General features: G+C 42.1%; 3 protein-coding genes across 5 annotated transcripts; 2 read left to right on the plus strand and 1 right to left on the minus strand.

Annotated features, from left to right (window-relative positions):
• The first annotated feature begins 947 nt into the window (after positions 1-947).
• On the plus strand, positions 948-8,121 carry gabpa (GA binding protein transcription factor subunit alpha). 3 transcript variants are annotated; one of them, XM_047601613.1, is made up of 10 exons: positions 948-1,945; positions 4,522-4,618; positions 4,708-4,852; positions 4,993-5,077; positions 5,180-5,404; positions 5,510-5,704; positions 5,798-5,854; positions 6,049-6,171; positions 7,073-7,265; positions 7,356-8,121. In XM_047601613.1, the coding sequence occupies exons 2-10, from the start codon at positions 4,542-4,544 to the stop codon at positions 7,576-7,578; spliced, it is 1,323 nt and encodes a 440-aa protein (XP_047457569.1). In that variant the 5' UTR covers positions 948-1,945; positions 4,522-4,541; the 3' UTR covers positions 7,579-8,121. The 3 variants fall into 3 exon arrangements, with proteins under 3 accessions (XP_047457569.1, XP_047457567.1, XP_047457566.1); XM_047601611.1 differs by having other exon boundaries at positions 948-1,941; XM_047601610.1 differs by having other exon boundaries at positions 948-1,564.
• A 65-nt stretch (positions 8,122-8,186) lies between these two features.
• LOC125018012 (amyloid-beta A4 protein-like) lies at positions 8,187-20,007 on the minus strand. The gene is made up of 18 exons (XM_047601615.1): positions 19,824-20,007; positions 17,170-17,298; positions 16,899-17,067; positions 16,687-16,799; positions 16,091-16,281; positions 15,790-16,013; positions 15,471-15,638; positions 13,614-13,747; positions 13,451-13,525; positions 13,048-13,206; positions 12,668-12,796; positions 12,462-12,561; positions 11,356-11,423; positions 10,868-11,006; positions 10,681-10,734; positions 10,431-10,510; positions 10,178-10,324; positions 8,187-10,069 (listed from the first exon to the last, which is right to left on the minus strand). The coding sequence occupies exons 1-18, from the start codon at positions 19,881-19,883 to the stop codon at positions 9,968-9,970; spliced, it is 2,241 nt and encodes a 746-aa protein (XP_047457571.1). The 5' UTR covers positions 19,884-20,007; the 3' UTR covers positions 8,187-9,967.
• Positions 20,008-20,011: 4 nt separating this feature from the next.
• si:dkey-192g7.3 (selection and upkeep of intraepithelial T-cells protein 4) lies at positions 20,012-24,946 on the plus strand. The gene is made up of 5 exons (XM_047601614.1): positions 20,012-20,577; positions 22,636-22,935; positions 23,036-23,314; positions 23,495-23,613; positions 23,800-24,946. The coding sequence occupies exons 1-5, from the start codon at positions 20,532-20,534 to the stop codon at positions 23,848-23,850; spliced, it is 795 nt and encodes a 264-aa protein (XP_047457570.1). The 5' UTR covers positions 20,012-20,531; the 3' UTR covers positions 23,851-24,946.
• Positions 24,947-27,374: the final 2,428 nt, after the last annotated feature.

The following is a 27,374-nucleotide window of genomic DNA, read 5'->3' on the forward strand; positions in this document are numbered from 1 at the left end:
CTCTCTATAAAAGGAGGCTCTGTTTTCAAATTACTATAATACTTGAAGCCCTGCTGATTTGCCGACACCCTACTTTTATTGTTTTAACTTTAACTGAATAAAGGAAAGCTAACCCTACTGTGCCATAGTGATATTTTAAAATACCATTAAGTTAAAGTCCAAGCGTACTATTTTCTTGCCATCTTCATCCCTATTCATGAATTACGTTGAAACGTTTTAATATTAAATCTTTATTTTGAAGGCGAGACGCCGACACCGGAAGTTTTCAATACGTTGGGTAATTTCCGTTTAATGACTTTCGAAACAAGAGCCTCCATTAATGATCACACGCCTACAGTTTCCATGTGTACCGCAAAAGTACTGCGACGGTGTGTAAAAAGGCCTGTTTGCTACAGGTGCATGGGGAACCATGAACATCTTTTATTATTATATTATTAAGACCTTTTCATAAAAAAATAAACGCAAATATGTTCTTAAATATCTATAAAACTGTTGGTTAAATAACTAGTTACATTTCTATTGATTGCATATAAATAAATTATTTATATTATTTGAGGTAGTTCAGTGAAGAAGGTCACATAGTGCATATGCAATACCACTTTCCCTTTGAAAATTTGTTTTCACCAATTCATAGTCTAAATGGTGATTTTTAAACTGATCGCAACATCTGCATTTACTATGTTTAATTCTAGCAATGTTCAGGAAGCAACGTTTTGAATGTCATAAGTTGTGCCCTTTGTCAAACAAAGGTTGTAAAGGATTCCTTTTTTGTTTTCTCTCAAAATAAATGTATTTAGTAAAGATCTAAGTGATATCAACCTGAAAGCCAAGCCAAATGGAATCTGACAAGCAAGAATTATGTACAATAAATGTGACTAAAAGCTAGAAACATGATTATAAATTGATACCAAAATAACATCACAGTAGACAGAGATTTGTGTCCATTATTTATCAACACATCAACAGACATCTGCAGACATACAACAACATGAACCTGAAATTTTCAGTACACATCTCTTTAATAGTTGGCATTTCCTGTAAGTTACAGACAAGTACACCAATGGCAAATTATAATGTGCACTAACATAGACATCACACAGAATTGAGCCCACACATTTAGACTAAAGTCTCTACTGAAGACTGCAGTGAGAAACTGCAGTAGTAGGTTTTTGTTAAAATACCATTTTAACTCCTTTAATATGTTGTGGTACATAAACCATAATCTTAAGGGTCCTAGCTTCGAAATTTAAGTAAATACACAGCTCATTTCCCCCCACAGCGACATCAAAATGATAAATATTTACACTGTTGATAATAGCTTAATCCAGACAATTCAGTTTAGTTGAGCTCCATGGGATAACTTTATTAAAAGCTTGCTGTTTTACATATTTAGTTAGTATAGTCTCTGCAGATTTTAAGATAACTCTGTGTTGCTGGTTAGTCTCCGCCCCTCCTCCTCCTCCGAGTGAGTGTGTAGTTGACTAAAAACTTGCATGATACGACTCGACTGAGTGAATTTTGGCTGCATATCTACCACAGTCGAGCACTTCCAGCATCGTTTAAGGTTTGTATTTTTTTACCACGTATGGCTATTTCTGAGACGGGTGTGTTCGTTGTGTGTAGGGGGGGAAATAAGTCTACTTTATGGCCCATGTAAAGGAGTCTGTTTGTCGTGGATCCGACACTTCCCGCTATTTTGTAGCTAAACTAGCGATGCTAACCTATGTGGCTGTTGTTGATTCCTAGTCAGGCTTTTGCTGGGAAGAGGCCGCCCACCTCCAGCATAAGAAAACACACACACTGGGGACGGCATTTTGGACAACTTCCACGAACACTTGGTACCACATACGACCGACCGAAGTACTTTCTCTGCGTCTGTAAAAAAGAGAAGTAGCATTAGCTTTGTCTGCCTGCAGCCACCGTCCAAGCCACAAACACGCAGTAGGTAACACATCCAGATGCGGCGAAACCGTTCGTAATCCACACTCCTTTGCACGATTGTCGATTATTTTTTATAAACCGGTGGTTTGTTTTAGTGTGTCGCCGGTATCCCGATCCCTCTCCGTTAGTAGTTTTCCTCCAAAAAAAAGTCGTGTTGTGTGCACCGGAGCTGAAGTCTCGGAAGTCTCGCAGCGCTGTGAAGCTTTTTTAGCCAGGATTTCCGGCTCCTTTTCCATTTGCCCTATGCTGTTTTGTTTCCGTTTATTCTATTTCCGTTTTAAAAAGTTTTCTACGCGCAGAGTTAAAAGTGCGATTTAAGTGGTGTTTGTTGGGAGTTGCGGGGCGCGGTGCGGGTTTTTCGGGATTGTTTTGACCCCGGTGTTTAGCTTGCGGGGACCGATGATGGTTGTGTAACGGGGGCTGCCTCGCCCCGCGTTGCTAAATAGCGGCTAACTAGTTTTGACCAGTGCGGGCCCGCGTCCCCCGCAGGCACATGTGCGGGGGAGAGACGTGTAAAATCCGACTTTTTATGTGTTTAGCCGGCACGTGTTTCAGACGTGTGTTTTTATTATTTGGTGACTATTTGCTGTAGCTGCTGGCCTACCAGTTGGCCTTTAGACGCCGCAGCCTCGCCCTCGAGTTGGCTAATGTTAGCAGGGAGTGAAGTGTCCCAGACGGACCAATGAGGAGTCGAGGCTCCGAGGCCTTTATCACAGGCACCCCTCAAATGTTTATGTTTACATCAGGGTGGACACATTTTAACTCTGTCAATTATACTATAGTGTAATTAAAACATTTATTTTTTTGTCATTTATTCGTGCTGCTAACAATTTATCTTATAGAATAATTAAAAAGTGTATCAGTACTGTTGTATTCAAATAGTTTATTATAATGTGCACAATGTAGAAGCATCTTTCCCTCTACCATGAATTTCTTTTTTGTTTTTTGCCATCTACCCAAATGCTACAATATATAAAACATCTTAGATATAATATAAGATTTCCTTTATTTTGTCACACACATAGTTATACATGGTGCAGTGCTCAGTGAAATGTGTTGTTGTATCTGCAGCCAGTGGTTAAAAACTACAGTAAAAATACAACACATGAGATAAAATAAATAAGTATGTGTAGATGTATGACTGAGAGAAATAAATTAAAGTTGAATGAAATAAAATATAAAATGTAAACTTAAAAGGGAAATAGCTCATATATATATACATGAATTTACAATATTTTAAATAGGATGAAAAGACACCTATGATACAAGATATGAAAATAACTCAAAATCTGATGCTCTTGTGACATTTAAAAAGAAAAATGTGCCAATTTATTGTATTTTTTTCTTAAATTTTTTGTTTGATATTTTTTAATGATGTCTCTGGAAGCATAATTAGATGATTTTGTGTTACATAAATATAGTTCATTGTAATATTTTAAACTGTCCTGAGGGATTCAGTATTTTTATTTATTTTTATTTTTTCAATTAATGCAGGAGGTAGATACTGTGTGTCTGAAAACTATCTACTTATAAATAGGATCCCCTCCTAAAACTCGTTAACAGCATAGTGAAGCTGATGTTTACTCGATATACACACACACACACTTGCAAGTCTATTAGGTACACTGGGGAAAACAAAGGCATTCTGATATAACCGCAATATGTCCGCAATAAATTCCACATTCACGATCGTTTATATTAAAATAAAGTGCAATAATAGTGGGAACTCAACTCTGCGATCCTTTTTGACAGTGTAGTATGTGGTGCTTTTCAATCGTATTGAAGTATTTTTGCCCACAGGCTAAAACGGGGTTGTCAAAATAATAGCAACACATGTCGGTGCAACACAATACAATTCAACAGTACCACAAACCACAGCGCAAACAAACAAACTCTGAATGCCACAACTGTCATAAAGCGGCATTTAGTGCAGGACTAGTATATTCAAATTCATTTGTTGAACTAGTGAGAGGGTTTGTTGTGTGCATCCAACTCAGATTGCATTTTTAAGCTAGATACAGTAAATACATATGTGTGTGTGTTAACAGTAGAGTTAAAGTTCAGTCAGATGTTAGCATACTGCTGGATATAATATATATATTAAAAAAAAATAAAATCTTAGATTCAATTGTGTAAAATAGCACAAAGCAAGTCTTTTGTTAGAAGTAAAACTAACCTTCACAGGTCCTAAAGCTCTGTAGTTCAGAGTTGCACCTAAACTGTTCATCCACTCTTTGCTTTTCTAAAGCCTTACTCATCGTTTTGGACTGTGGAAAAAATTCCCCTAACATTTTTCCTAGACACCAAATTCTCACTTATGAGAAGCATCAGGCTGTTAAGCATTTTTAACACACACATGATCATTGCATTTATGCTTTAAGGCCTCTCAATATACTGTAAATTCTTTTTTTTTTTTAAATTCTTATTATTTTTAAAGCCATTGTTTTAGCTGATTTCGATTTTATTATTTTATAAACTTTAAGAAAATATCAGCAGTAGCATCTACAGTGTACCTGCTTTTATGCCATCGCTGTGAGTAGATCTTGACAGTCCCACTTTTCTTTCATGACTCTCCTAAAGGTTGGCTCTCTACAAACAAAATGTCTAAAAGTGAGACAGAAGAGATGATAGAGATCGAGATAGACGAACGGGAGAAACAGACCTGCCTGGAGGAAGGGTGAGCACGAGGAATACATGACTCATTTAAACCTCATACGATTGCACCAAATACTCTTTCTCATGTCTTTTTTCTTTTTTGATGTTCAGTGTTGAGGAGCAAACCATCACCGCGTCAGATTTGATTCAGCAAGACATCGACATCAGTGAGCCGATTGGCAATTTGAAGAAGCTTTTGGAGCCACGTATTCAAATCTCGCTGGACGCATATGAAATCTGCTTGCAGGACATTCAGGTAATGGTTTACAAATGAACACATCTTTATGTTTAGATACTTTTCTTTACATCAGATATGTAGTACTGTTGTCAGATAAGTCTCCTTTGAAACGTCTTGTTTCACTTCTGATTCATCTTATCTTACGTCTTTCTTCTTAGCTCCACCCCGATCACAGCCTTTTCGATCAGGGAGTAAAGACAGACGGCACGGTGCAGCTCAGCCTGCAGATCATAACCAAACCAGGTACCAGATTAACCAGGAATCACACAACCCATTTCTCTTGGAAGTTCGCCGCTAAAACGCGAACGTTTGACGCTAATCGCTGTTGCTTTGTCTTCCATCCAGGAGAGGAGAAGCTTAACATTTTGGAAATCGTGAAACCGGTGGAAACGGTAGAAGTGGTGATAGATCCAGATGCGGCCGGGGAGGACGGCGCTCTGGTGGAGGAGGGACAGCTCATCGCCGTGGAGCGATCTGCCCTGTCGGACGAGACCTCGGAGCAGGTGACGCGCTGGGCCGCTGCACTCGAAGGCTATCGCAAAGAGCAGGTCCGCCTGGGGATACCGTATGGTGAGGAAGGATTTAATTCGGCACCTTAAAGCGGAGGAAAACTGACAAAATAAAACGTGGCTCTAAGTATTTAAAGCATCGCTCCCTCTCTCTGTGTGTCCCCAGACCCCATGCTCTGGACGGCTGACCAGGTGATCCACTGGGCCGTGTGGGTAATGAAGGAGTTCAACATCGACGAGATGGAAATAGGCAGCATTCACATCCCGGGTCGCGACCTGTGCGGCTTCAACCAGGAGGAGTTCCTTCAGAAAGTTCCCAACGGGGAGATCCTCTGGAGTCACCTGGAACTCCTGCGCAAATGTAAGTCGGCGTCACCGTGAAATGGGAAAAAATTAAAACTCGAATTCTATCTAGTATCTGGTTTGTCAAATGCATCCTTTGAATTTATTTCAGACGTGCTGGCCAGTCAGGACCAGTCTGGAGGGGACGCCACTGTCACTATTGATCAGCGTAAGTATTCTAGTGTTAAAAAGTTCTCAACCTGTGTAGACTCTCAGGTTACCTGGCAAGAAAACACAGTGGTTTAAACTCCCGCTGCCTTTCAGCTTCATCAACAGAGAATGAGACCCTAGAACAAAAGCGATTTTCCTCTTCCGTCTTCGAAAAACGTTTAATCTCTTAAAAATGTCCGTCCGTCTCCTCAGCCGTGCAGATAATCCCGGCCCAAGTGAGCACGCCCACTGCTATAAAGGTGTTCAAGCAGAACCGCGGCTCCAGGACGCCGCGCATTTCAGGAGAAGAGCGGAGCTCACCTGGCAACCGCACAGGTACAGTACACAACAGACACACACAGAGACTCTACGCAGTTACTTTATCGATCATTTCATTAATCTGCAATAAATAAGATAAGAATAATACTGTATTGATCCACACTGAGGAAAGTCAAATGACGACTATTAGTCGTTTTGTTTATTGACTAATTAGACGAGTCATAGAAGCTTAGTTGTTGCTAAAAGATCAGCTGTTGTACAGCTGGATAGAGTTTGGTATAAAAGACGTTTTGTAGCGTTCACCAGGGGAGCGGAGGGAGAATGAGCTCCTCTGTCCCTCTAGTGTTCGGTGCAGTGAGTGTGATGAATTGTCCATAATGGAGAGCAGTTTATCCAGTGTCCTGTCCCTCACTGAGACAAACGACTCCAACTCCCTACTGATCACATGTCCAGCCATCTGGATCAGTGTGTCGATCCTGCTGATTTCTTTTTTGTTGGTGCTATTCCTCCAACAAACCACAGCAAAGAACAGGACACTCGCTACAACAGACTGGTAGAAAAGACTGAACTAATTTACTGCACACATTAAAAGATCTGAGCTTCCTGAGAAAATAGAGTCTACTCAGGCCTGTCTTGTCCACAGCATCACTGTTGTCCCTCCGGTCCAGGCTGTTGTTAATGTGGACTCCCAGGTACTTGTAGCGGTCCACTACTTCCACCTCCAGACTCTGGACGGTGATGAGCAATGAATTTGGTTTATTACGAATATTTTTCACAATTTTCATACATTTTATCAACCAAATAGTTGCGCGATGTATTTATTAATATAAAAATGATTATTTGTTGAAGCCTTTTTGATGTTATTCAGAACGTTTGATGACCCATCTGCGACTGAGAGATTGTGGTGTTTTTGTAGACGTGCTAATGCGCCCGTTGCCCCCGTTTCTCCGATTTCCAGGAAACAACGGTCAGATCCAGCTGTGGCAGTTCTTGTTGGAGCTGCTGACGGACAAGGACGCAAGAGACTGCATCTCCTGGGTGGGCGAGGAGGGGGAGTTCAAACTCAACCAGCCCGAGCTCGTGGCGCAGAAATGGGGCCAGCGCAAGAACAAACCAACCATGAACTACGAGAAGCTCAGCAGAGCCCTCAGGTTTGTTTCCTTCAACTACACTTTGGATGCAGCGTGGAGATTTTTTTTGCAAAACCTGGTAATATTCTGTTGTGTTATTCATTCGTTTAGGTATTACTACGACGGGGACATGATCAGCAAGGTGCAAGGCAAGCGCTTCGTCTACAAGTTTGTGTGCGACCTGAGGACTCTGATCGGCTACAGCGCGGCCGAGCTGAACAGCCTGGTGACCGAGTGCGAGCAGAAGAAACTGGCTCGCATGCAGATGCACGGCATCGGGCAGCCCATCACTACAGTGACCCTGGCCACCACCACACTAGACAAGGACAGTTGAAGGAGGCGGGCGTCAAACGGGCCCCGCCGCAGACAAAGTGCGAACTCTCCACTGCTGATCGATCGGAAAATCATGTGTCCGGAAGACGCAGAAAATGCAAAGGGCGACCCCTGATCACTGGGGAGTGTCAGCTTTGTTAATGTCTTGCCTCACGCTAGACTGAGGCAGGTAAAGTTTTTTTTTTTTTTTTTTTTTTTTTTTTTTTAGCTTTCCTTTAGCCAAGAGAAGCGTGTTCAGGATGAGGAGGGAATGTTGTTTGTGATTTACCGTGTGTCGTGTGCATGTGACCGGATGCTTGAAGGTGCGACTGAAAAAAAATCCCAGCTCAGAGCTTTGTGTTGTGTTCCTCATCAGTAGTTTAGGATAATTTCCACTGTATATACCGGTACTTCATGTTTTTGATAGCCACAAGGGCAAGTGTATTTTCATATTTTCCATTTATAGAGGACCTGTTTTGTATTTTATTTAGTGTTTTTGTTCCCTGAACTGTTGGACCCTTTTATGTCCACTAGGGGGGAATAAAGTGGCAGGCGTTTTTCTTAACGGGCGTCTCAAGCGTAAATATTTACATTCCCGAATCGAAAGTAAGAGAACCAGACGTTCGTATGTACATTCAAAATTTTATTCATGGTATAGTGAGTGTAGAAAGCTTCTTCTTAACTCTAAGCAAATGGTTCATTTAACTACACACAGAGGAAGGTCACCGACTCAATGGGAGGAACAAAAACGATTTTTAATCACTACGCCCCGAGAGTGAGCATCAATACAAACTTTTAACATTCACCTGATTAAGAGCTTCAATTGGTGCGTCTGTACACAACGTGGGTAGAGGTGATATGTGTTGTATTTCTATGATATAATTGCACAATATGCCTGGCACATTCATGTTGACTATGAATAACTTAATTCGAGGGGGGGGGGGACGTGTCTCTTGGTGTCAGATGTGGTGATTTTTTTTGGCGCCCGTTCGTGTCGACTATTACAGGTTTAACAGATGCGCAGGCAAAGAAGCGCTCAACCACTGGACACACACAGAAGCACTGTACATGTATACACAGGTAATGTAGAAAAATAGAATGTGTGTGTGAGATTTGGTGGAGGAGTGTGTGTCGTGAGAAGAGACTCGGACCATCTGGAAAATGTCTGATCTTTGAAGCCTCGTCGATATATCACACTCGAGTGCTGCACTGTACAATATTGCTGACGCAACTGGAGGGACAGGATAAACATGAGACGTTGGGGGGGGGGGGTTGTGAAAGCGAAGACAAATGGAAATGATAATGAAACTGTGCCAGCAAAAGCCAGATCTCCATCATCCAAATATTTACAATCAAGACGGTGGAATGATAAATCTGGAATGATACGCTTCGGTAAAAATTTTCCGTCTAAAAGTTTGACCTTGATCCTCGTTCTGATAGAAACCCAAAAGGTGCTGCGAATTAATATTTGGTGAGAATAAACTTCCATAATGACAAAGAGTGCATAGAACGCAAACAGTAACACAATCATATTCCTTTCGGATACTATTACACTTCATATATTACATAGAGAGAGAGAGCGTTTTGCCCATGCAGCTAACACAACGGTGAAGCATGGAGATGAGCCAGGATTCAGTTAAAGCAAGTCTGTGTGACGACAAAGCAGACCAGATTCTGAATACTCATTTTTTTTCTTGTTTTTTTTTTTTTTTTGTTCCTTCTTCATATCACAAGATCACAAAGAAGACACTAGAAATGTACAATCCTGCTAAAATATCTACGGAGAGGTCTGCTCCCCCTTCTTTCCCCCCCGGACCTCCACATACAGTATAATCAGTCATCAATATAGCCATGCACTACATATATACTTACAGCTAATCTCTGTCTTAATATATTACACATTAAAAATAAAAATCCAAAAAACAAACATTTAATATAATTTTTTTCCCCCCAACTTTTATATATTTTTGATTATTCTTTTTCACCTTTTTTGAAAAACAAACCTGAAACACTTGAATCGTGCGGCGGGTCGCTCTGAGAGCAGAGCGGGGGGTGGGGGGGGGGGTGTTAGTGTCATAAAGACAGTCAGCAGGGTTCTTCAGTACAAATGATACGACGGCTTGAGATGTGCGGGTTTAACTCGATACCCTTGTCAGACCAATTACGGGGGGAATTTATCGGGATCAAGACGGATTTGTTCCATGTCGTGTTTCCTTTAGGCCGATCCCCTGCTGACTGACACGTACGGACATTTAATTAAAACATCATCTTTTGTGGTAATCCTCACACCTTTCCCCCCCCCCGTGAAGAGGGTGAGTAAAAGTGAAGCTGTAGCAACAGACCGTGAGGGCGAGAATGTGGGTGGCGGTGGGGGGGGGCACGCTTCAAGGAAAATGTTGGCGAGCGGCTCTTTAGTTCTGAATCTGCTCGAAGAATTTGTAGGTGGGGTTCTCGTAGCCGTTTTGCTGCATCTTGGCCAGGTGCCGCTCCTCTGGGGTCACCGCCGCGTCCACCTTTAACCACATGACGAGGAGGAGGGGGGGGGGGCGGGTTAGCACAACACAGCAAGAACTGCATTTCACTGGGAGACACTGTTTCAGCTCCTCGTCTTTAGCTTTTACCTCAATTACGCCGTGATGAATGGACGTGTACTGCTTCTTCCTCAGCATCACCAAGGTGATGACAATGACGGTCGCTATGACGACCCCTCCGACCATAAGCCCGATGATGGCGCCTTTATTGGACCCGACGTCCTCGGCGAAAAACACCTGTCATTAAAGACACACAAGGCTGTTTACGTGCACAAAGCGCGGGTCGATGCACAAAAATAAACAACACAGAGATTAAATGCAAAAGGTTTGAACAGTTTCTCACCAGTTTTTGATGGTAAACTTCATAACCGGCGCTCTGCCTGTCTTCAGTCTCCATACGCACCTCAGGCTTCAGGGCTGACACTGAAAACAAACATACAAGCAGAAGGTTGAACATGACCCTTCTTAAAGTGAGGCTGAAGCTGGTTTTGAAGGTGCACTTTAGTTGTTGAGCTTTAGTTGTGGACCCACCGAGGCTAAACACAATGAATGTGTATGGAATAAACATACATGCATGAGTCTGTAACACATACCAGGTCTTGTGGGAAGTCCTCTGTCTGGAATTGGACGAGCATCAACGGGCTCAACTGCAGGAGAGGAAATAATCAAATTATTGAATATTTGAACCCTTAAAAAAGTTTTAATTTCACTACATTCCTTTTATACAAAGTAAATATTTCATCTGTGTTATTTAATCTACGTTTTGTGTATGCGGGTTACCGTGGTTCTCTGTGTTGGGCTGGTTGAAGCTCTCGGGGTGAATGAAGCCCAGTCCGTCCAGGCCCGGTTCCATGGGAGCAGAGCTGTAGGCCTGATCAGGCATCAGAGCATCGTTTCCATAACTCACCCTGCCATCCACCTGTGACCACACAGGAATATCCACCAGCCTGTGTTATTCTCAAAGGCCAATTATCTGCTGCTAAAAGGCCTTCTACTCGCCGGCCCAACACAACAGTGAAATTATTGCTTCAGCTGCGATCTCACAGTTTTTACAAAATAGTCCCAAGAGGTACGCTAGATTTCTCTCCTTCTTATACTTCACTGTAATTACAGTCACACTTATTTGTAAATGATCACACTTATTTAGCCCCAGCCATCTAGATTTTCTTTTTATTTGTATCATCATGTAAAGTATCTATTCATACGTGTGCCAGGGTGCGGCTCATGCAGGACACACACATATGTGGAGTGGGTGCGTCTTGACTCACCCGCCCATCGCTCTGCAGGGAAGAGACTTGCTGAGACAGCTCCGACTGAACTCTCTGCATGATAACGGCTGCAACGAAAAAGGCACCGAGTGAGCGTGAGAGACGCGGCGTGAGGACATATGGGCGGCAGAAGCGGTGGGAGTGAGATGGAAAATAAAACTGCGTCCACGTCGTCCTGATTACGGCAGGAAACTTCGCCGTTGAGAAACTGTTTTACCAGCGCACACACATTCATTAACGGGCTTCGGTGAAACTAGTTTTCAACCTGGCTCAGCACTAGGAGAGGTTGTAAGGGTCCTTAATTAGTGCGGTCTGAATATTCTCGCTGCGCATTTAAGGACGTTTAATTAAACCGTCTTGTCTCTTTACTTGACACGTCTGTATTGGATTACCACGCATGACAACAGTGTAGCTGTAAGACAATTAGTGTCGCTGCTCTTTTAGCTGAGATAGTTCAGAGAGTTTGTCCGTTACACGAAGTTATAACTACGAGACCGTCAAGAATTTAGGCCCTGTTCAAACTGCATGTTAGGTAGCGTCCAAAACCTGAACAATTCACCAAACTTTAGACACGCAGCTTACATCTCCTGCTCCGGATGACACTGAAATTGCAGCTATCGATCCTGATCCATTCATTTAGATAGAAGCTGGTCTTGTGATCAAGATGCTGCTGAGTACCAAGACTTGACCGTAAAGACTTTGATACGATCCAATGCAACAATATCTGCCTGGTAAATGTGCCACATTATTCCTTTGGGTAATGGAGACGTGCGATGACACAGACTTTTTCTCTTTCCCTCTTAGTAAAGTACAGCTATTCAATCTGTCTCAAAACATTTCTAATAGGACACTTGTATCTGACCAGTATCTGTATGCCCTGTTTAGTTTCTAAGTGCAGTGCTATGCAGCAGCTGAATGTAGAAGCTCTGACGTCAGGTGTTCACTTCGGCGTATTAATGCAGCACCAGGAACTATTTACCCGCATAAACACACTCCAAAACGATGATGATGATGATGATGATAAAACCAATGCACTAATAAAGCTTTGACAAGATATACTGGTCTATCGTGTGCGCCTTTAAAGTGAGGTACGAATGCACACTCACCGACTTGGTTTTGGATCTCGTTAGCCACACTTGGTACTTTGTACAGCAGACCCAAAGACTGATTCATCCTCTCGTCAATCACACGCAGGTGGGTCAAAACCTAGAAGGTTAAAAGTAAAGGTTGTAGGGACATCATAGGTTTGGTGACGCTGTTAAATTATTATTTTCTTTTCGACACAGGTTTGAACACAGCCAGGTGTTCGTACCTGAGGTCGGATCTGCGCGGCCTTCTTGGGATCGACCGTGCGGACGTGCTCGTAGTGTTTCAGCGTGTGCTGCCTGTCCTTCTGCTCTGCACGGACGTACTTCTTCAGCAAAGTCAACACCTGACGGGGCTGAAGGAAGCAGCGTCGTATGGTGTTGGTGAGATTATCACACTTCAGATGCTTTATTAACTGTATATATAAATGACTTATTGTATATGTGTTGTTTGTATTGTTTATGTAATGGAGAAAGTCAACTGCTGCTTGACGTGAAATGTTTCCACGGAATAAATGTGACTCATAATTTCACAGCCATTATTTAACTGATAAGTACAGAGATGTGTGTGCAGACTTGTCGGGTACGTGCGTGTTTGCGCGTGTACCCGCGGAGGATTGGCCTGCAGTGCATTGAGATAATTTTCCAGGGCCAGGCGTCGGCGGCTGTTGAGCAGAGCCTCCACCCGAGCCATGTGGGTTTCCACCAGCTGCTGTCTTTCTCCTGCCGCCTCCTGCTCCAGAGCTTCCACCTTCTCCTGGAAGTGCTGCGGATACAGAACGTTTTACATGCCAGAGTTGAGTGTGATCAATGAAAACCACGAAGCATGTGGAAACACATTGGAAAGTAAAAGGTGAAATTCATCAAGCGAAATGAGATATAAAACCATTAGCTTGTGGTTCGTGCAAAGCAGCAGAGCCATAAAATGGGGATTGGGTAAATATTTATTATCAATCAATAACCTTTTGACATTCATAAGGTTACAGCAGGAGATAGGAGGTGTTCTCTACCTGGATGACGGCTTTCTTGTTAGCGCGAGGAAGGTTCTTGGCCTGTCTCTCAGCCTCCTCCCATTCCCGCATCACCTGGATATAAGCAGAGCCGTGTCAAGGGCGGAAGCAATATGTTATATCGCACATATGAATTTCTTGCAGAGTAGGTAAATACGCGTACCTCGGACATCTTTTCGCGGTGTCTGGCCTCCAGGCTTTCTTTGGCCTTCTGGAAATCGGTGTGTTCGCTGTCATCCCCGGGAGACTCGAGGTACCGATCCACGGCGTCTGGAGGGCTGGGGGCCATGGTGGGCACTGGATGGAGAAAAAAATAAGGAGGAGTCAAATACACAGCATTTGGGAGCAGAATAAAGGAGACGAGAGAGAACAGTGCACGAGGAGGAAGATTAATTCAGAGGAGGACAAGTGATATGCAAGATGAAAGCAAGAAAAACACTGATAAAAACACAATGCATTTCACAAAGGCGCTTCACACCACGTGATTCACGTTCACTGATAAACAAGCAGGTTAATAACATCTAAACGGTTAGGGACACAAAGACAGCTGTCAAATATTCATATATAATGTAAACAAAGACACATGGGTTATCAAGGGACAAAGGGTAATGAGTTTCCCAGAATGAGTGTGTGTGTGTGTGAATGTTCATCTTTGCCTCTGTTTAATGTGGGAGCCTGGAGATAAGATGCAAAGCCATGAGTCAGGATCAGGGCAGGGTGCACCGCTTAAATAGTTCACAGAAAATCAACCGGTTAACCTGTAACAGTCCCCTCCCCCCGTTCACACACACACATACATACACGCTATGGCCACAAACACACTTTTTAAGACACGCTGCAGACATTGTTTTAGATCCTACAACAGTCGACTGCGGACGGATGAAGAGCTGCTGCAGACACAACAACTTGCTACAGTGCAAAGCATGCGAACACGTTTATAGAAACTCATGCAAACGCGGTGACATTCCAGGTTCGTTGGTTTGCGTCGCCATCCACATGCTGTAACAACATCAGTTAGTGTTACTGTTAGAAACGATTAAATGACTGGATTAATGGTGCAACTGTGTCATGGCCATCTTGTGACTTACTAAAGTGTTGCTAGTGTTACTAAACTGCTGGCTGTATCACACCAACACTGCTGCTGGAATGATACAGCCGATTGTGCATTTTTGTTGTTGTTGTCGCTGTTGTTGAGAAATCCCACAAAAACGACCAATTAACTGAACTTACTGTTGATTAGTCCTGTAGTAGCGCCACAACAGGTGACGGCTTTCTTCATTACGGTGAACATGGATAACGTGCTGTATTTTAATTAAATCCCTGATTTGAGGTTCTAGTCGTCTAAAGTACTCAGAAATCTCTAGTGGAAAATGTCCCACACTAGATGCTTTTCTCCTATTTGACAAATATTTACTCTAAACTACAGCAGCCAACAGTTTCAGGAAACATTTTAGCCCTAATTCTACATTTTGATACATACACAGATTTTGTTACTGAAAGTTGGGTAAGATACTTGGCACCAAGCTTACAGTCTTGTCTGTCTGTTAAATGTGAGGCTATTACTGGCAATTAATTATCCAGATGCCAGATGTTTCTCTGTGCTTTCAGTCTTGTCTAAATAGTGATTTCCGGCCATAGCTTTATCTTTTTCTGACATCTGGTTTTCTTTTAATAAAGGACGGAATTACATTTTTCTTCTTCTTGTGAAATTATTGTGACAATGTGATTTTTACAAATAGGAATAAAAGGAGAATTGTGTCTGAAAATAAAATTATTCCAAATTCATTCATGTACATCCCCCACTGTGGCGTTGTCTTGTCTTATCTCATATGTAAGTTTAGAGGATGACCAGCTGAATTCAGGTATCAGTGCTCTGAATGGTTAAGAGGCATCAGACGCTAAGGTCAGTGAGACAAAGAGAGCGTGAGTGAGACAGAGAAACGATCCGCAGCAGCCTGACGACAGGAATCGGGCTCATTACGTGGACACTCTGGGGTTTAGCTCCAGTCCCGGGACTTACACGAGCTGCTGCAGACAGCGAGGCAGTACTCCTCCGACTCAAAGTTATTCCTGTTGCCCCCACAGCCCCCAAACAAGAAGGGAGCACAGCGGCCCTTCTCAGGCACGAAGTACCAGCGCTCCAGCGTGGCACGACAAGGGCCCGACTGGGCCCGAGCCCAACAAACCGCTGAGATACGCACACACAGGCAAATGAAATATCAAAACAGCAATGAAAAATATGAGCTTCTACATTATATGGGCAACATAAAAATAACAACAACATGACGATGATGAAAAACCAACCGTATGAAGAAATGGAAACTGGCTTCGTACGTTACCTCGAACAACCTCTTCAACCGATTCAGTAGTCGTGGTGGTTGTGGTCGTCATGGCGATGTTAGCATTGCGCTCATCGCTATCCCGTTCGTCTGTCACGTCGTCGTCTTCCTCCTCGTCCTCGTCTCCGTCACCGTTCTCATCCCCGTCGAAGGCTTCTTCCTCTTCGTCCTCGTCTTCGTCGTCCTCGGTGGTGGCCGGTTCGGTGTCCGCGGGACGCGTCATGCTGGAGACAGAGCAGCTGGTTCAGTCTTTATCAATAAGTGTGTGTGTGTGGCTAGTGATGAATCTGAGTGACGATACCTGTTATCAGAGTATTCGGCCTCAGCTCCACCCCACCAGACGTCAGATTCCTCCCCTTCGAGCTCCACGCTGTCTGCCTCTCGCTCTGCTTCCGCCGGGCAACACACAAACTCCACCCCTCGGAAACGGTCGATAGCACACGGCAACAGCATCCCGTAGTCATGGAGATTCATGGAGCGGTCTCCGCAGGACTAATTTTAATAAAAGATATCAATCGTAATTTCACAACGTGCTTAAACGGTCTTCGTATAAACAACGTATGAAATCAAATCACACATCGTTCAGTCTTCTTAATCTTCATGAAAGCTCATTCTGGTGAACGTTTGAAGCGTGATCCGAGGATTACTGATCATAATAGAGGTTACAGAAATCGTTACGTGACAATTGGCTTTCTGAGTTACTGCTCGCAGAGGGAGAAGAATAATAGGCAAACTAATCATAACAAAGTGGCAGATAAGGCTGACAGCAGATGGAAAAAAAGGAGGACAAGAGGACACACGCAAAAGAACAAAACAGATAAAATGATAGTGGAAGAATAACAGACAGAACAGATTCAAACAGTGACAAGAACTCCTGTGTTTTTTGTCCATCCTCACCTCTTTGGCTACAGTGTGCCAGTGCAGGTGGCTCTCACATTGGTCCATACGTTCCTGGTGCAGGAACTTACACTTGTCAGGAACGAGCAGGGCGTCACTCACAAACTCCCCAACTGCAGCACAAATCAGCTTTTTACTCCGTGACCATTGAGCCATGCAAGAATAATCGAACAAGCTCTGCAACGTACACCTGTAACGTTAACACTGCTTACCCAGGCAGCGGTATGGCACCACGATGTATGTGTGACTGCGGCATTGTTTGCGGCCTTTCTTGCACCAGTTGGGGATGCTGACTGGCTGGTTGGCCTCCACGACATTTGTGATCTGCAACTCTGGATACACCTGTAGAAATAAGTGAAAAATATAAATGTTTTTGCCGCCCTTCTCCATCCTTATTTGGTCTCTGCTCTCCTGTCTCGCTGTTCTTTATCTCTCTCTCTGCGTCCTCGCGTGTTAGATCCTCCTTGGCAGTGCGGATGCCACTCTTGGTGCCGATGGTCTGGGATCAGACTCCCATTTGCCGCTCTGCACGTTGATGTGCATGTTGAGTTTCCCACAGAACATGGCCACCTGCGGCTCGGTCAGCAAGCCCACAGAGTCATCGGCAGGCACCTGGACAGACAAGGGTGAAAAGAGGACATGGATGAAGACTGAAACACAAATGACTATGGTAAAGTTAACCATTAATATCTTGTTATGCAACTCATACGTGGTCGCCCTCAGTCTAGGCTATTACACGCTCTGTGTACCACAGCGCAAGGATTAGAAAGTCATAAGGATGAAGTGCTCATTAAACTAATCTATAATATCACTGCACATTTAAGTTATATAATAAAAAGAACAACTGCTTAAAGCCTAAGCCAGTCAAAAACATCCCTTTGAGCCCATAAGCCGGAGAGATGTGCATTATAGCCACAGGGCTACACATGTGCACTTCTGTCTGGCTTCATATATCTGCCCTTTAGAGAAAGTGAAATAAACTTGTGAGGAAGAAATAAAAAAATCAAACAAGCTATTAAAATCCAACTGTGAGGAGATATGAAGTGCAGACAACCTCTTTCGCAAGAATTGGCCATCTGTGCGTAATGTTTTCTTTCCGTTGTTCTTGGGGAGACAATTGGAGGAAGGTACAATGTGTTACGCCTTCGGGGATTTTTATTTCTCTGATAGACATCGTACAAGACTGATGATGATGATGCTGCTTTAAATGACTACAACAGACTTGATGCCGTATTTTCCCGTAAATATCTGCATAATATTAGCCCTCCGAGAATCTCAATAGGATAGGCCACGGTTGCTCTCAGCACAAACTGTACTTATTTCAATTTATCAGCCCGTTGCACACCGGTATTCATCATTTATTTAGACGCGCAACTCCATTTTTATTCTAGTGCCTTGCATCATATGGCACATCCAGTTTGTTCATTCGGTTTGAGAAAAAAAAAACAAAAAACAGAGAAAGACGAAAGACTGTAAATAGTGCATCACACAGCAAAATGTTAAACAAAAGATTCTCTGTGACATGAGATATCAACTCCAAATTCCTACACCTGCCTTCTGCTAAGCCCCTCCACAAAACGGATCGCTAATTGAACAGCATTCTTTTAGACGCTTAAGCTATTTAAGCACGATAAGAGGAAGCCATGTGTTAACCGTAAACTCCACCTGCTCCTCGTGCTCTAGCCTGACATAACCTGTAAGACCTGACATCTCAGATGAAAGCGGAAAACATCTCTGAAAACTGTGGAGTGTCAACAATTCTTAACGTTGCAATCACATTTTGTCTTTGACATGTGAGCTTATTTCCATCGTGACTTGGCCTGCAGCCTAAGACATGTGTCACAAAACAGCTAGGGACTACGCTGTAACACAAAGCGTGAATTTAAATGAATGCAATTTAAGTGGAGAGGAAAACGAATTTCCCTCGTTATCATTTAACCCCTGGGGGATTTTCCAACCTTAACTGCTAGAAAAGGTCACAACAGTGTAAATAAATAGTAACACTGCCGCAGACAATAACTGACAGTTGAGCCCTGCCACCACAAACAGTGTATTACTTTTGCTGCGGAGAAATTTTTCACTGCAGCACAAAAGGGGGTTTCTAAAGGAAGGAAGGTGGGTGTGTTGGTCGACCCTCACAAATTATTTGCGTCCCTGAATGCATCGTGGTAATGATAAAACTACACCCAAACGTTTGTACATGGCATATGTGGGTTTATCACATTTCCCAGCTGCATATTTCTCTCCAGCACAGCAGCAGCAGGCGCCATCTTGCTTATGTGAAACTAATAAGGCTGCATCCTTTTTTTTTTTTCCATTTATCCTCAGCAGTTTCACCGCAACTCTGCTAGACGGAGAGGGGGCGACGCAGCACCAGATAACATTCTAAGTTAGGCACAAAAAAAAAAAAAGAAAACAAATCTGGGTTGCTCATATCAAAGCTGAACTGTTTGTATAGTCTTAGTACAACCGGTTTGCCTGAGCACAGAATTTGAGCTAATACCCGTTGCCATATCAATCATGGAAAAAACCAGCTAGCGTTAGCTTCGCACACTGCTCCCGTTGGTTGACAATACGACGCTAACCAGGAATAAAAGAAGAAAGACATGCAACTATTACAACACAATATTAAACACAAATGCGTTCAAAAAAAGTATCCCAAGGCGAACAAAAACATCCAACATGGCATGAGCAAGCTGTCAATCACTGACATCTAACGGTAGGCCTCGGTAGCATTGCTGACATTACTGGTTTATTCTGCGCAGTAAATATGCACACTGTAGCCTGGGCCTGGAATAAAAACCACATATAAAGAAGAAAAAAACTCTAAAACGTGAAAGAATAACATTTGTTTCCAGTATAAGACGTAATAATGTTTCTCGGCTGTTTCCAGTTATCGTGTTATATCTGGTAACTACTACGGTTGTTACGGTTAAATAGCCGTTATGGGCCACGCAGGGTTTTTTTTTCTGTTTTTATTCACGTTCACATTCGTTATTTTTAACGGGCCACTGTTTCAGATTAGACTCCTCGGTGGTTGGTGCCGACTAATTCCCGGTGATAAGACTCGGCCTGTCCCGGGGACCGGCTCACCGACCCTCAGCCCAACAGTCCTGCGGTTTCTCCGCTGTACTCACCTCGGATGAAAGCGTCAAGGTCGCCACCAGTAACAACAGAAACGCCGTGTGCTCCCCCATACCGTCCTCCCGGTATCCAGCACCGCCGTTATGATAACCTTTATTTTCACCCCCCGTTTGAGCAAAGCCAAACACGTTAAATCGGTTCTTAGTGTGTGTGTGTGTGTCCACGAAGCGCTCCGTCTTGATCCCTGTCTACTTAACTCCCAGTGACGGTGTGGAGCTGGAGGATGTGTTTGGATTGGAGAAGGGATGGTGGTGGTGGTGGCGGTGGAGGGGGGCATAGGGAGTGTGTGCGCTATAAATCCAGGGAAAACACATCCCTCACAGTTTAACCAGTTTGTAGCACAAGCAACTTGAACACACAATGACTATCGAGTAGCAAAATGCCTTAGGTGATACACCTGCATTAACTGTAGTTCTTTTTGTTGGCTCTGAGTGGGAAGTACATTTCTGCGTGGTTAGTCACGAGGGCTCTCGTTTACTTTCACTTCTCTTAAAACTCTCAGTCTGCGCAGACGGGTTCCTTTCGCCGATCAGTGCACACGCTGGAATTTTAGCTCCTGTTTTCACATGTCCTATTTTGGCGACCTCTGAAATGTAAGTCGGAAAAGGTGTCAGGACGCGATGCGGATTGGGATAACGAATCGATACTGAACCGTGAAATCACGTTTGACCGCGAGGGAAAAGTCGAAACACGCAGCGAACATGTTGCGCTTGCTTGTTGGAGCGTTAATGGTATTGAAGGTCTCAGGTGAGTTTCTGTTTTGCTCATATCAATCATAAATGAGAAAATTTTTGCGCTTCTTTTTTTAAAAAAAATAAAATAAAAATGTTGCAAAATAATGGAAGAACTATTTTTAAGACAAAAAATGTAAAAGTTATTTTTTAAAGGCTAATATGCTGAAAATAATAACCTTTAATTATCCCGTAACAATACACGAACACACAAAACTATGTGACGCCACCTGATTCAAAATCCAACTTAAACTTTGCACAACTTTCTATTTGATGGGCCACATAGTCTGATAGATGGTCTTTAATCGGGGCTCATGCGTCACGTTTTAAAAGCAGACTACATGTTCTGGATGTAAAGCTGTTGTTAATCCAAGTTAAGGACTATTTATGATTGATCAGACAAGAGAAAAGTTTTAATTGATTTGGATTTCATTATATTTTTACTGATTTACTTAAGTTCTGGTGATGCAAAAAAGCATTGAATAAGGTCAGTTTGACTTGTAGAATTTCTTGAAGACGTTTCACTACTCATCTGAGTAGCTTCTTCAGTTCAGATAAGCTAGTGGGAAATTGAGGTTTACATAGGAAAAATCTGTGGGTACCACCCACCAGAAACTCGTTACATTAGGTAGACTGCTAGTTAATAAAAACTAATCAGCCTACATAAGTAACATATTAATGAAAACTGGGGAAGGGCATTATACAGCTGACAGCATCAATCAATGTCTGTATTATCTAGTTTCGGTCTGCTTTTTAATTTGCATGTTTTACAACCACATTTATATCAAATGCAGTTTGATTGGTTACGTCTTTGTAAGATTTAAAGTGAGAGTGGATGATATGATAGACAGTAGTAAGTGAATTCATTGCATAAGCACTGATTAGACAAACACACAGCAGAAGTGTAATTGAATAGGAATGCAGGCTACAATGCGAACTGTTTATTTAGTACAAGATATTTTCCACAGACTTAAATGCGCCACACAGCTGCTTTTGAGGCTTTCGTGCTGTTTAGGTCCTTTATTGTTTATTTTTATGCGTTACAATCACATTGTACTGCACTCACTTGTCAGTTCACCATTGGAGAAGTAAGTCGATGCTTTAAAGATTAAATTTGAAGGGCACCACAAACCACATCCTCCAAAATGGCCATACAGTTTGAATGACCATGGTTCAGCATAAGCTGAACATAATATCAGTCATGAAGATAGATTTAGTGCAAGACTGCGATACACTGATGTGTACATGTCTGAATAACATCCACAAAACTGCCAGGTCCAAATGTTTCCCAGCAGAGCAGAGCATTGTCACAAGATGGTCAATGTTTTCTTCTCCTGTCAGTGCTTTTAATGTTGTGGCTGATCAATGTATCAGATTGCATCATTTTCACTGGTGTACATAATGTTTTGGTAAGAGAATTCACTTTAAACGTTAAAGCCAAATAATTAAGACAGAACTCAATGAAACTACAACCTTAGTTGACTGTTAACTGGACTAAAACCCAATCAGGTCATGCATACAATGTAAACAGAGAGTTTCCATTTTCTCAATAGGTGTGGCTGTGCAGTTGCATTTGAGCCAACAGAAGAACACAATAGAAATCTGTAAATAATTGACACAGTAGCTGCGATAGCAACAGAGGGTATTTGTAGTAAACTGTAATTGAACACATCACGCTGTACATATTTTATCACTTGTATGGAACGGTAAAGATTGACAGTAGTGGTATGTAACAAGTCAAAGAGCACATCTGAAATTAAAGGACAGAAAAAATGTGAGCGAATGTTGGCAATGGATTAATGGTAGCAACGCTGGGATCCAAATACATACATATTGAAAGATGACAATTGTTAATATTATACATACTAAAAACATACAGAAGCGAAAAAGAAGCTGCAACAACTTTTATCATTAACTTCATTTATTTAACTCCCAGTATTAATACAGCAGTGAGACTTACACTATGCGCTGGGACAAATCTATTAAATGTATTTTCAATGTTATTATTGTTACATATTGTGTTTTCAGGAGCATCTGAGACCTGGACTAAACCATATTTGCTTTTCTGCCATAGGTGATGAAGAGGTTGATGTCATGGGCTACTTGGGAGAAAGCGTCCTTCTTCCGTGCACCTGCTTGGATAGAGATGAGCATGCAGAATTTAAGTGGCAGAAGGGTCAGGAAGCTTTGTTATTCATGAACCCTAACTTTGGCAAAAACTATAACGGCAGAGCCGAAGTATTTCTCAATAACAACAGCAGTAACTGCTCTATTCGCCTTAACAACATCACCGTGGACGACCAGGGGCAGTACATATGCATTTTCCACAAGAAAGGGATATACACCCGCATGTTTGTGAATCTAAATGTCTCTGGTGAGCCATTTATGTTTTCTTAATGCACACCAATGATCCTTGACCACTCGTTTCCATTAAAATTGTCCAAACTAACTCATTGTATGTGCTTTCTCAACAGCGACATACACGATTCGTCAGCACACTCCCCTTACGCTGCCCGGAGGCGGGAGGGTTTTCCAGTGTGATGTAAAAGGGCGCTACAGAGAGACTGAGATTGTGTGGATGTTGGATGGAGAGCCTATTTTAAATTCCTCCACGACTACCGTACACACCACAGACACCCTGGAAGATTCTACTGGCTACAATTTCAAGAGCAAGCTCACGATTAATGGCGGCCAGACCTCAGAGCCTACATGTAACGTCACAGCCAAAGGAATAACTGCTGCTGTTATATCTGGTAACTAATAGTTTTACATTGTCCTTTCAGAGAACATGGGTTTACATGTAGCTCATAAGTAAAAAAAAGAACTGTAATATTTAATGCAGCAACAGCCCGAAAACACTTGTTGAGTTCATCATTAGGAAAAAAGACATTTTCTGTGTCATAATTTTTTGCCATTTTCTTCATTTTCCATAGGTCCTTTCCCAACATCTTCTTCTCCTCCTCCTGTGCCATCTCCAAACCACCATTTATGGATCATCCCCATTGTGTGTGTGCTTATGTTATCCCTGGTGTTGTATTTTGTCTATAAACGGGTGAGTCTTCTCATGCCAAATTAATTGTAGCATTTTTGATCTATTTTTATCCTCTTATCTCTGCTTGTTAAACTGGAGTTGCACCGCGGTCGCCGCGGTTTAACAGGCGCTACCAGTTACGTAGCAGACATCTATTGTTCTGTTGACACAATTCATATTTTCCATTTCCGTTTCTTTGCGTCTTAGACCAGGAGGTTCACGGCGAATATGAGGGAAGTGGAAACGGAGGACTTCTAGAGGAACTGAGAAACTCCAAAGAGACAATGTGAAAGTACTTTCGTCCACACGAATGTGGTTCGTCATGGATTTCATGGGCGTCATGGACGCCATGCTGATGCAGACTTTTTTTTGTACAAGTTACATCCAGCATTCCCACCGATGTTATGCGCTCCTGAAACAAGATGTCCATTTTGTAAATATGTTGATATTCTTTCCTTCCAGTTCAGCAACACACTGTACATTTAAAGGGTACCAGTTAATCAAGGCAAAATGTGAATTTTAAATGACAACTGCTTTTGTTCCAGTTTTTTTTATTTTTTTATTTTGTTTCGGGTTTTTTTTTGCTGTAAATAAGATTTGTATGTTCATGTTTACTGTATGGTTTATCAGGGTTCAGAGGCAACAGGGTGACATCATAGTGGGATACAAGAAAACACCTGGACATCCAAGCAGCCAGAGACTTTTAAAAAAAAAAAAAAAAAAAGTGTCCTCCTTAGACTGAAAAGATTTTGGTGAACTCTAGGAACTGGAAGAAATACTGCTGCTGTAGATTGCTGGTCCAACACTGGTCCCTTATTGTGGATGAGGACATCTGAAGAAGCCTGAAGCAGTGGGAACAGCAACACAATCTGAATCTTCACATTCAGCAAAGGGTTATAACTGAACAAGTGTTTATCTCTTTGTACAGTTTTTTTGTTGTTGTTGTTTTTTTGCTTGTTTTGTTTTTTCGCACTGTTTTATTTTTTTACGTTTTGCTACTCTGTCGTCTCTTTTTATATTTTGGCACATGCACTTTCTTGCTGTAAATAACTTTTGCTCTATGCCAAACATAAAACCAGCTTAAATTGGCACACCACACTCCAGTGCTGGATTTACAACTTGTTCAGACATGCCATTGAAGCTGAGCAGAACAATGTAAGATCCTTTTTGCATATCTGCCAGAAATGTGGCAACACGATGCGTCAAGGAACTGAAATTGGATCCGGTCCTTGGCACTAGACTTTTGTGCTTCTCACAAGTAAAATAGGTTCTTGGTGTGGAATTCAGCAGCAATGTTTCACCGCAGTTTGGAAATAAAGAAAACGGACAGAAAACTGATCTAATTTCCTTTTAAGACGTGTCACTTCCCCTTTTGTTCTTTATTGAGGGTTACTAACACATGTGCTGTCGTGGATGAGGTACTCAGATTCTTGATACGACTGTCTGAATTTTCCATGACGAATGTGATTTTTAAAACCTTGTGCTTTGATACAGAAGTATGGTCAGCAACAGCTAAAGCTAAAGAACTCACTACGCAGTAAGTGCCCCTGTGACCAATATACTCTGCATTACATTATTTAATTTTGAACACAGATGCAGTGTTTTACTGTTGTAGTATAGATAGATAGATAGATAGATAGATAGATAGATAGATGGATGGATAGATAGATAGATAGATAGATAGATAGATAGATAGATAGATAGATAGATAGATAGATAGATAGATAGATAGATAGATAGATAGATAGATAGATAGATAACTTTATTCATCCCTGAAGAATTAAAGCATAGATTTAAATTCTGTCTCTGTTCTAAACTCTAATTTTGCCGAGTTTCGTACTTACAACGGAAGTTATCTTTTAGTGGAACTGTGAAAGGCTCATGTGACTCTGGGCTACAACTAGAAACTCCTTTTCTGTCATATGTTATAAAGGTAGCTGTTAGAAAATACAGAACTAGAACATTTCCATCTCATCTGACATGCTATGAAGTAAATTGAATATATATATGTATATATATATATTTGTCTTCACATTACCCGTAGTTGAAATCACTGACCCTCAGTTACAGGTGTATTTGTTTTCTTGCACTGCCTTCATTTGCTTTCACGTCCAAACTGAAGTAATTGGACTGTTGACCTGTTCCCGAGCTGGGATTTCAACTTCCTGCATTTGGCAAATCTCGAAATACATCCGGATGAGTCACAGTATATCAAGATAACACATATATAAAACTGTCGGGTCTCTGAGAATGTCAATGGCACTAATTGTCTCAGATAAGTTAAAATGTAACACATTATTTCGTGTGATCGCATTCACAAAAAGGTCGTGTTCAAAAAGTTTACATAGCTGCACCTGCCTGATAAATGTCCTTTAATCATTAATCAAGTCGAGTGCACACTTTCGAAGCAAAATCATGGTTCATCCAAATTAACGACTATTTATGACTGATTTGGATTTTCATTGTATTTCATTATATATTATAGCGTCCTTGCGTCCTTCTTCTGTGCACCTGCTTGGGTGGAAACAAGAATACAGAATTTAAATGGGAGGTGTAAAACAAGGGTGTGTTGTCCAATATTGATAAGAACCCCTCCTCGACCGACGGCTATAAAGACAGTGCCAAAGTGTTTTTGAGTGAGAACAGCTTTATACCAATGCATACATACCACCGATGTTTGGCCACTTGTTTCCAGCAGACTTGTTTTTGAAAGATGCAGTATGACCTAAAAGACAGAGAGCGTGAGATCGAGTGGAGTTTGGCGTTGCATGTAGCCCACTATTGCAACAATAAAAGCGCGGTGATATTAAATGTCAGCAGCATTTGTGACTTTCTTTTATCAGCGCGGTAATTGAAGCCCTCACATTTATAGTCATTAATCCTCCCGTGACACAGCATGTGCTGCAGTTTAACTGCCACTACCGGTTTTGCTCTTCTCTGTTTACATAAGAAATTTTATTATCTGCTTGTGAAATGTGTTTTTTTTCCCCATTTCTTTTTGATCATAAAATGGGAAGTGAGCCAAATTCCAGACTATACGATAACATCAGTAAAACATGCTTGCTGTTGCCTGTGAAGGCTCTCAGTCATCTATGTCACTTGTACGCTCACCAGCCACTTTATTTACCTTGATGAGTAAAAGGTTGGACCCCCTTTTGCCTTCAGAACTGTCTTAATTCTTCATGTCACACTTTCATCCCAAAGGTTCCTCTATAGGATTGAAATCTGGCACCTGTGGAGGCCATTGGAGTACAGTGAATTCATTGTCATGTTCAAGAAACCAGTTTGAGATGATATGAGCTTTGTGACGTGGTGCATTATCCTGGTGGCAGTAGCCGTCAGAAGATGTTACACTGTGGTCATAAAGGGATGGACATGTTCAGCAACAATACTCAGGGAGGCTGTGGCATTTACACCATACTCAGTTTGTACTAAAGGGCCCAAAGTGTGCCAAGAAAATATTCCCTACACCATTACACCACCACCAGCCTGAACCGTTGATTAAAGGCAGGATGGATCCATGCTTTCTTATTGTTTATTTTGACCCTGACATCCGAATGTCGCAAATGAAACCAAGACTCGTCAGACCAGGCAATGTTTTTCCAGTCTTCTATTGTCCAATTTTGGTGTGTGTGTGCCAACTGTAGTCTCAATTTCCTGTTCTTAGCTGACGGCAGAAACGGGATTTAAGTGACTTTGTACGTGGTATGACTGTTGGTCTGAGTATTTCAGAAACTGCTGATCTACTTGGATTTTCAGTTGTGTGCACGAAAATGTCTTGT

The sequence above is a fragment of the Mugil cephalus genome, chromosome 12 (assembly GCF_022458985.1).
Source record: "Mugil cephalus isolate CIBA_MC_2020 chromosome 12, CIBA_Mcephalus_1.1, whole genome shotgun sequence".
Classification (NCBI taxonomy): domain Eukaryota; kingdom Metazoa; phylum Chordata; class Actinopteri; order Mugiliformes; family Mugilidae; genus Mugil; species Mugil cephalus.